The sequence below is a fragment of the Montipora capricornis genome, chromosome 10 (assembly GCF_036669925.1).
Source record: "Montipora capricornis isolate CH-2021 chromosome 10, ASM3666992v2, whole genome shotgun sequence".
Taxonomy (NCBI): Eukaryota; Metazoa; Cnidaria; class Anthozoa; order Scleractinia; family Acroporidae; genus Montipora; species Montipora capricornis.
The window spans coordinates 29,608,504-29,618,503 of NC_090892.1; the positions used below are offsets into that span (position 1 = coordinate 29,608,504).

General features: G+C 36.5%; 1 protein-coding gene across 1 annotated transcript in view; it reads right to left on the reverse strand.

The window, feature by feature from the left end:
• The window catches only part of LOC138022074 (tyrosine-protein phosphatase non-receptor type 2-like), a 14,543-nt gene that overhangs the window by 4,466 nt on the left and 77 nt on the right, over positions 1 to 10,000 (reverse strand). The window contains exons 1-10 of the mRNA XM_068869096.1: positions 9,945 to 10,000; positions 9,661 to 9,757; positions 6,243 to 6,307; positions 5,747 to 5,782; positions 4,878 to 4,976; positions 4,635 to 4,778; positions 3,224 to 3,378; positions 3,068 to 3,122; positions 1,801 to 1,993; positions 781 to 969 (exon numbers count right to left, since the gene is read on the reverse strand). The exon at positions 9,945 to 10,000 is cut by the window's right edge and continues 77 nt beyond it. Coding sequence (XP_068725197.1) covers positions 781 to 969; positions 1,801 to 1,993; positions 3,068 to 3,122; positions 3,224 to 3,378; positions 4,635 to 4,778; positions 4,878 to 4,976; positions 5,747 to 5,782; positions 6,243 to 6,307; positions 9,661 to 9,757; positions 9,945 to 10,000 — 1,089 coding nt within the window. The remainder of the gene's footprint in view (positions 1 to 780; positions 970 to 1,800; positions 1,994 to 3,067; positions 3,123 to 3,223; positions 3,379 to 4,634; positions 4,779 to 4,877; positions 4,977 to 5,746; positions 5,783 to 6,242; positions 6,308 to 9,660; positions 9,758 to 9,944) is intronic.

The window sequence follows — 10,000 nt, forward strand, 5'->3', positions numbered from 1 at the left end:
GTCCACATTTAAACCTCGAATTGGCCCGTGAAATCTACATGTACATATACTGTACTTTCATTCAAAGCTGATGTCGAGGAACGCGAGTTGATGTCGCGAGAAACGAGAAGACTGTTAACTTACATTTGAGTGGTACTAGTCGTGCGCATACTGTAGCTTAGTAGTATTTTACTGTGCATGTATTTATTGTTTTTCAGTTTGAATCAACTTCTGATCTGCTACTCTCTAAATACCAAGTGAGAACACTAACTGAAATCATGGCTGGTGTGATCAAGACTTTCTGTCGTGTTTAAGTATTTTGCCACACCACATTAGACGAGTAGTTTTTTCTTGCCAGCTACAGTACCAATAAACGGAACTGAAACATCAAGAGTCTGGGTATTTGTGAAAGGTACAGCAAAACTCTGTGTCAGCCAAAGTAAGTAACATGGAGGCACTGATAACACAATCATGATTACTATCTTACAGTGCACAAAGGACATGGCCCATGCAAAGCAACTCAACTTGAGTTAACCCATTGACAGACTCCTAGGAGTAAGACTTAATAGATTTTACTCTGTCTAATGTCAGACAGTTTTACATGTACTTGTCAATGGCTATAGGATATTAAACTCCAATTAGGTATTTTAAATAAAATAGTTTTAGCTGATTGCAGTGCTTTGGTTAAACAGATCTTTAAAAAAATAAATTACCTGAACTACTTTAACTACCAGTAGTAGCTATATCTGATATACATGTAATGACTCTCTGCTAACTTGTTCCTGGATTTACGTGAATTACCTTTCTGTGACGTTATACCACGTTCACTTAGACGGCTTCTCTTTGCTTCAGGCTCATCTGCAGTGCCTGCTGCAGCTTCAAGCCTACGCCGTGGCGGAACAGGAGGAGGTGTTTCTACCTCGGAATCATCCTCACTCTTTGCATCCGCTGTGCTGTTTTGTTCAGCATTCTCTTGGTCATCTCCCCTCTCTAAAAATACATGAATCGAAAAAATTAGTACTCTCACTCTGGAACAGGGACTTATTCCATCTCTGTGATACAAAGTGATAGCAATAAAATAATGCTATTACTTTGTATCAAATTTTGGTTTTGATTTTAGTGTTTTCATAACATTTCGGGGCAAAAAATTGTATAGAGCTGGTTGATTATCTTAACAGTTTAGATTCCTTAAAAATTTTAGATTCCCCTAAATCATCCATCTAATTAGCGTTTTTTGGAAAATGTTATCCTTGTCCATCTGGCCCAGTTGTTCGAAAGGTAGATAGTGCTATCCAGTGGATAAATCACTGTCCACTGGATAACTCAATTTTAATGAAAGTGCTTTGAAATTGAAGCTTAAAAAAGAATGGAAAAATATTTAAAACAAACAAAAAAATACAAAGCTAAAAAGGGAAAAAAATGCAATGGTGCTGCCATTGATGATGAAATGAGATGTTCACATTACAACTGTTTTTTTTTAATTACATGCACTGTACTGTTGCGGCAAAACCTTTGTATTGGCTGGTACCCAAAATGAATTTTTCATATAAGCTTTAATGGACATCAGGCTGTAAGGGCATCATGTCTTACAGTATGACAGATGGGATAATTTTCCATTACATAGCGGTACATACTAAACCCAAGATCACACACTACATGTATGATGTGCATGTAGTGTGTACCCCATCAGTTGTTTATCAGTTCTCTGAACAGTCGTGTTACCCTCTCTAAAGAAAAGAAGACAGCCACTATATATCTGGGCATTGTCGCTTCACAAAGTGTTAACTCCCCAAGTAAATTTCCAAAATATTAACACCCTACCTTCATTAGTTTTTAAATGATTGTTTGTGGCTCTCTGATATACTTCTGGCATCAGTACTTTAACACCCTCCAGGATTGCCAAATATGTGAAGCGCAACTGATCTGGTGTTTGGATTAGACCTACTCTGTACTGCCGGATTTCCAATAACACATCTGTTATACTGATTTGGTCCATATCCCCTGTGCTTTCAATCTATAGAAGAAATAATGACAAAGATCTTATTTGACCAGTAAAAACAACAACTATTAATGACCGTCAGTGTCCCCTTTTTAACTCCAACTTTCAACTGTTCATCGTGGGACTCGCAAAATCTCCAACAGCGATTCAGTTAAAAAAATCTTTTGTCTTGTTCGTCACGCTGTTTTGTGCCTGGCTACCGCACTTGCTTATTTTGGAACTGAATTCGTCATTGCTGCGGCGACTGTCCACACTAAATTAATACCTTTTGATTTATACGCTTTTTGTGTGAAATGGATGTCCAGTTGTGTGCTACTTTGTTTGAACGTGAACTAGCAGTCAAGTAAGCGAATTACTATGCTTTAGCTTAACTTGTTAATTAGCAATTTTTGCTGTTTTTCTAAACTGAAGAGAGAGGGTGTAAAGATTATCAGTCAAATGGAAAATGTTGTGAAAGAGATTACTGTGCATGTAATTTCAGTTTTAGTTGTTGATTAAAAGTGTTGGATTTTGTTTGCAAGGCTTGTTTGATTACTGCTGTCAGCTCATAGTTGTTTGATCACTGTAAACTGTATACAGTAAAGACGATTAATTTTGTACTTTATGTAGAAGCATAGTTATTTCCATATACACTATTTTTAATATAGAAAGTGGCTTTCTGGGGCTACAAACAGGAGCTCCGCTTTTAGGCTCGGCTAAATCTACATGTATGTATTAATAAATTATACATGTAGGTCATAATTACAACTGTGAATGAAAAAACTTTGTTTTATGAAGATTTAGATATTTGAACTGCGGAATAGAATGAAACGAATGTTGGAACATGATCATTGGAAGGAAGCCCAAGCTTGGATTTCAAGTTGGGATCAAGATTGAATGTTTTTTTTGGGTTCCTTTGCAACTGCTTGTAAAAGTTACTCAACAAACCGCGATGATCCTTCCAACTTTAATTTCATGTTATTGAAAAGTTTGACGACATTGCTGCGGTATCACATTTTGCTTTTCAGGACACCTACACCTGACAATTATGATTGAATGATTGAAACATGTCTTTCTTTAGAACACTTGCTTTGTGCAACATGAAGTTACCTCTTTCAAGACTGAATCCACCATAACAAAGGTCCCTGACCTCCCAATACCTGCACTAATAGGAAAAATGCATTCAAGCTGTTACTACCAATAAACCACTATAGCAATATTTCAAATATAAGCGATTAAATTATCTTGCTTTTGTTGCATTGTTACCTGCAATGAACAACAGATGGCCCTACATCAGGAGACAGGACTCCTGCCTTGCGCACTTCAAACAGGAATGCTAGAAAAGTAGCAGGTGATGTGGGTACTCCAAAGTCAGGCCATGTCATGTAATGAAAGTGATATAAGGACCGTCTTTCTCCTGTCTGTGAAAATATTAATGATATGACAGCACATCTACAATAACAATATTCATTAGATAGATATCAATGAAATAGTAGGTTTCAGTTTCATCTTGTTTCTAAAATTTGATATCTTCGTCTTGCAAAGTGACAATGCAATTTGTACCTTTTACATGTGAGCATAAATTATTACCATCAGCACTAAATGATAAAATTTGTACATGTATCCTTGTATGGTCATGTAATATCCTCTATCTATGCCACAGTTTCAAAGGAAAATAACTTAAGTTGTTCCCATTAAAAAACATTCAATGCAAATTGATGCACTGTAAACACACCATTAAATAAATAACTCCCAGAGACTTTCTACTAAATACAGACTAATATTCACTTTCTATCCAAGGCAAATTGTTTGGTGACTGTGACCACTACTATTAATTTTTTGCTGAAAATGAAGAATTTTGTGGCCTTACAAGAAAAAAACTTAAGTGCCAATAAAGTGAGTTGAATCTATGAACTTCTGATGACTGGTACTAGTTTAGATGCTTTACCACTCAGCTGCTGAGCAAAGGGGCTGAACTGTCAAGTGTGGTATAATTGTAATGAAATATTATATGTGAGATGAAAGATTCAAGCCAGGTGAAAAATGAGCAAACCTGAGAAAAATCAGAACTTTCCTAAAAGTAATCGAACTGGATTAGTTATAGCTTATGCCACTAAAAGCAGGCAAAGCCTGCTAATGATGATGGTTGCCCAAGAGTCCCAAGCTACAATATATCCAGTTAGTTGGGGCATGTCACTTGGGGTGTGGATTGATGAATAGTACCTGCATGACCAGATACCTACTGACAGAGAATACCAAGAAATTTGCATTTCACAACTTAATAGTCCATTTCTGAGTTGCTGCATGCCTCAGTTTCAAAGCGAGTGCTGGTGCACAACTATTCAAATGGAAATGCATTAGATATTCTTACACTGTATGCAAATCAAACTCAATTTCCCTTTCAATAGGTGAGGACCAAGACTCACTTCAAAACTGAGACAAACATGAACTCGGAAGTGGCTTATTTCAGTGGCTCTGTACACTAAAAACAGCTAGCCACTTTCCTGATTGTTGTTGTATATTTGACATCTCATATTATAAATTTTGTTTGAAAGTTTATACAATTTGATCAACGTAAAAGGGCCATGCAGTATTTTGACTAATGGCTGAAGAGCTGTTTGCAGTTTCTTCAAACAGCAAACTCTAAAAGCGATCACCATACTCAAGCCAAACATACCACAAAATTCTCTAGTTCAAGTGTTCGAATAGTAAAATAGTCATTTCCGATTTCTTTAAGGAAGTAGACTTTAAAATCTTCAAAGTCCAGTTGATCAACATGTTCTGCTGCTTGTCCACATGGCCAGTATTGGTAACATTTCACCTGTAAAATAAACCATCTTGAGTTTGTAGCAATACACACCTTACAAAGAAAGGCTGGCTGAAAAGAAACATGGTACTTACAGTAAAAATTAATACAGACCTGATTTTTTTCAACTACTCTGTTTAGCATTACAATTGCTGCAGTGTTTTGTTCCCATATCATCTGCCAGAAGTGTTTTGCAGTGTGTGGCAGAGGTCCCTGAAGATAAATTAAGCAAATCAAGATTACACCCTAGGTTCATAGATACATGCAATAATATTATCACGATTATCTTGCCTAGGGCTGCGATATTTGACTGAAAGAGAGGAAAGTTGGAGGATTTATAATTTAGACATTTATGTTGCCTTAAATTCTGCTAATGTATGTATTCTGTCTTGATGCTTGTAAACTGCAAAACAATGGTGAAATCAGGTCCCAACACCAAGTTAAAATATTAAAACTTTGGGTGAACAACTCTCTAACCCTGGTTTAAGTTTTAGTTAAATTAGCATTTACGTCCATTCCATTGTTAGAGAAAATGTATATACATGCAGTTATGCCGCAATTTTTCTATGACACTGAATTAGAAAAAGACCATAACACGATAGAAATATCCACCATTTTTATCAATGATTTATACATACATACTTAATTGACCGCTCCCCATAGGGGCTTTTCAGGGCCAATGAAACACAACGAAACGACAGAACAGAACAACAACAACAACTGTTAAGAATCCCAACTGGCCGGAGACAAACCAGTTGGCTATTTACAAGTGCAGCTGGGAAGTTGAACCAGGGACTACCAGGATCAAATTCAACGAGTTGTTAGAGCAGGTCTTGAACCCGGGATCTCCGGATCTCAAGGCAAGCGCCCTAACCACTGGGCCACACTGCCTCCTTAACATACATCTAACTAAGATGTGATTAAGCTCCAACCTAGTTCTTTACCAGCTACTGTTCATGTAAATACTGATCACTTCCACAAACCTGAGTAAGAATATAACTTCTGTTTAACCTTGGAACCTGAAAAACAAACAGCAGGGCTTCAGTGTACCATTTCATTGCTTACCCATAGTTTTAATTTGTTGATTCCAGTTTCAACCCATTCAACCCTAAACTGGCCAAAACCTGCCATACTTAGTATTTTACTCTGTCTAACGCCAGACAATTTTACTTGTTAATGGCGAACCCCAAGGAGTCAATGGGTTAAGTGCCTCCAGTTAGTGCTCCAACGCTAGAAGGCAAGACACTTAAATCATTAAGATTCAAACACTCTTGAAAGTGTTTACCAACCCATTGCCTTTGGACTTTCAGGGACAGTCAAAAAAAAAAAAAAAACGGACAGTTAGTGACCAAAAATGGGAAATATTTGCAGCAAGTATGCCAAGGAGTTGAAATCATCCAAAATCTTCAACCATTTAATCCATGTGGTCATAGCACAGACATGGATTTGTTCACATGAAAATATTTGGACCTCCTGTACCTTCACAAGATTGGCATTTATGTAGTCTGGTGGTCCATCTTTTAAAATAATCCGGCTGTGGTCATCTGAAACCAAATAACAACTGGGTTAAGGAACACAGATATATGTATGGCATGACAATGACATCACAGTCACAGACACAAGCATTTTCAGGCTTCTTCGTAACTTCTTAGATTACTCCACTAGTTTACCTAACTGGTAGAAATGCTGCCGATGGGAAAGGAGATGTTTCAATTATACGGGTCGTGTATGGAATTGAAGGGAGATTTTACAAGGTCTTGAGCAGGGACGGTACAAAATGTGGACCCCCAAACTGTACCCCCAACTGGACGCCACTCGACAGAAGAAAGAAAACAACAGATTTCCCAGAGACGTCTACAAATTCTAAAATCAAAATCGCAAGGTCTTCAAAATTTTTATCTAAAGGAGGTTGAAGATGACCTAGAATTAAACCTTTTTTCAAGTTTCCAGTTCTGTGACGTCTTTTGAATTTCCAATTGTCACCTTGCGTGACACCATGATACATTTTGTACAAAGCTATTTATTTGAATCTTAGCAGTTTGAGCCTTTCAAGTACATTAGGAAATGTGTTCATACACAAAAGTAAGCGCTTTCATTGCAAAATGAACTCCAGATGTTTTCTTGATTACCGGCCACTATATTGGTGGACCACATGGTGTCTCCATACAAATCTCTATAAGGTTGCATGAAACACTTTGACAAATAACTCAGAAACTATGTAGCGCACAGACCTGAGAATCAGAGAGGTGGTTAAAAGATTTGTTTCCTACAACATTCCAAGTTCTTGGCCTTTTTCATTGAACACTTTCAAATTTACTGATGATTTTTTTTTTGTTGCATGACAATGAGACCAGCTGGAGGTTAAAATGAAAAACAGAGCAGGGTCAAAACACAAGCACGAAGCACCCTTGAAGTCCAAAATTAAATTCCAGGGCTTTTCAAGGACTTCAAAGAGTAGCACGAACCCTGTTCACAATCACAGATTGCATTTCAAAGAAAAAAATTAATGTGTTCTTCTCCCAATTAGAGAGCTGCCTTGTTTGTTTGCTTCAGGCTCACTCACTCTGGCAGCAATTAACTGTGATTTGTTTAGAATTAGTTTTGTATCCAATCTTCCAATATATGACTTTCATTTAACCATATTATTGGCTCATGTATCATTGTGCATTCATCAAAATTTAAATCACGTGGGAAGTTTGGAGAGCACATGTATGTAGCCAAGACCAACTCTTGCTTCTTGAGTTCTGAGATCAAACACCATTATGCTTGAATAGTGACCACGTTTGGATAAGTCCAATGACTTATTTCTCCTACTACATTAAACCTGTGCCATGTTATTAATCTTAAATAAATTTCCTTAACATTCAGCTTGTAAATGAGGCCATTCTGCAAAATGAGTTCCTTTCAAGATAAATTGTAGTTTATTTATATTGTAACAGTACACAGGGAAAAAAACTCTTTTTCAATTCCACTTGTCGATTGGACGAGTAACGTTCAGATTTTGGTTGTCCGAAAGTTAAATTCACTCGTCCCAAAAAAAATTACTTAAGTGAACAATAAAATATCATTAGAAAACGTAGAAATTGCATAATCTGTTTTGTACCAAATCTCAAGTGTTTATTTTAACAGCTATTTCAATTTCTGTTGTTCTTTGCACTTTTTAATACAACACCATTTCATACACAAACATTGGGGATCACTCACATTCTTTATGTACAATACACGACTTGAAAAATGCAGCACATTTAGGAGGCATTAAAAGTGCGACCTAAGATGAAACATGTGGGTCCCGGCAATATTCTGAGGCTGTTTTCAAGGAAATCATCTGATGGTCACAAAACTTACCACACCTACACTTATCTCGCCACAATGTTAATTGCCTCGTTTTAGTGTTAATGAAGCCTTAACTCAAACGAGGTCGTCATTTCCATACATGGAATGTGAATCCCAGTCTTTACCAAGACAAAAGAGCCATATATTCTCGGAAAACAGAGGCTAAAACGGGTAAGTTACCGTGACAAGAAACGAAAACTCCCAAATCTCAAGCTAGTTTACAAAGTCCAGAGATGCTTGGGAACTCAGACCTCCATAGAAAAAAACTTTTTTTTCTTCCGACAAATTCTACTCGTCCCGTAGGACAAGTGTTTTCGAAAATTTACTAGTCCAAGATACGAGCACTTGTCTCAGATGGGCGGACAAGTGGAAGTTTTTCCCCCTGGTACAAATGTTACATTTAATGGTAACATAGTTACTTTACTGCTCTATTTAATTGAAAATCTGAGAAGCAAATATTTATGAACCTTGTATTATACAAGTTATATTGTCAAAGGAATGATTACAGAATATCACAGTTTTTTTCATTATGAAAAGTAGTCCCACTTGTGAAAGACAGAAAAGGGTTTAGCTCTGACGAAGGGTTAACACTCAAATGTCAGCTTTCAAATTTCTCTACAGTGGTCATTTTACCATATCATATCACTTTTCTTTTTTTCACTTCCCCACTGACATAGCACCACTGCTTCCTTACAAACTAAACCCCTTTTTCTTTCATGTGAAAGAATGCTACACTTCCACCAACCATGAACCAATATTCTTAACCCTAATCACTAAGCATTTAACCCTAAACACTAAAAAATATTGTTCACATGCAAATATTTATTATTGTCTTTGATAGCATCAGAGTCAACAATCCATCATAATAATTGCAAAATGATTTCTCTGGTTTACTTTATACATACTTCATACAATTAATAGGCCTTATTCACGATAGCCGCCATGTTGGTTTTCAAATTGTCATGCAAATTAGCCATGTGTTATGCTGTGGGGCATACATTGGAAAAAAGGCAAATTGCAGAAAATCGGCTTGTCAAAATATTGAAATAACATTGCTAAAAGTGCATTTTAGAATTTAGAATGAAGTACCTTTTATAATAATTTTATATCTTTTGATTGCCTTAGACTTTTTGACTTTCTACTTCATTATCTGCTCATTTTTCATTCTATTTTACTAGGTGATAAACATTCAATGAACGTGAAACAAATCATGTGTGTGGCTAAGATGTTCGTTATAACCTCTCGAAATTGTGTTGTTTGCCCCCTCAGAGGTGTCTAGCTAATTTGCATGATAACAGCAAATCCAACATGGCAGCCATTGTGAATAAGGTCTATTACCGAAAAATATCCAAATATCTAAAAATGGGCAGCGTTCTAAAAAAATTAAACTGGTTTCATAGAAAAAAGAACTTTTCAAACCAAAAACAAAGTTAAACCACAACAGATACATATTTCTTGGAAATAAATGAAGTAATTTAAATTAATTAGCAATGAGGAAATAAAGTTGACTTGAAAAGTGAAATGAAGGAACTGGTCCTGAAGCGCAACCCCAAGTGACACTTACATGGTAATACATCTCTGTAACGATTTAGTCTCCTGTTCTCAGGTAGCCTTGCAGCTGTCAGTGAACCAGCTTTCTGACTAGCTTCCAAATTCAGTCGCTTCGAATTAAAACAAAACGGTCAAATAGAATGACATTTTGTTCAAGATTCCTCATCAAAATATAGGCTCAAGTTTATACAAAAAAAGCCTCATATGACCGCACATTTGCAATGGTTTGGTTGACTTATACATGAGCAAAAAATGGCTACTGCACATTCAACAAAAACACTCTGAACCTTATCTTACTTGAAAGAGCCGAGGCCATGCTTTTGACTCGTCTAATTGTTCTAATTCAGCCAACA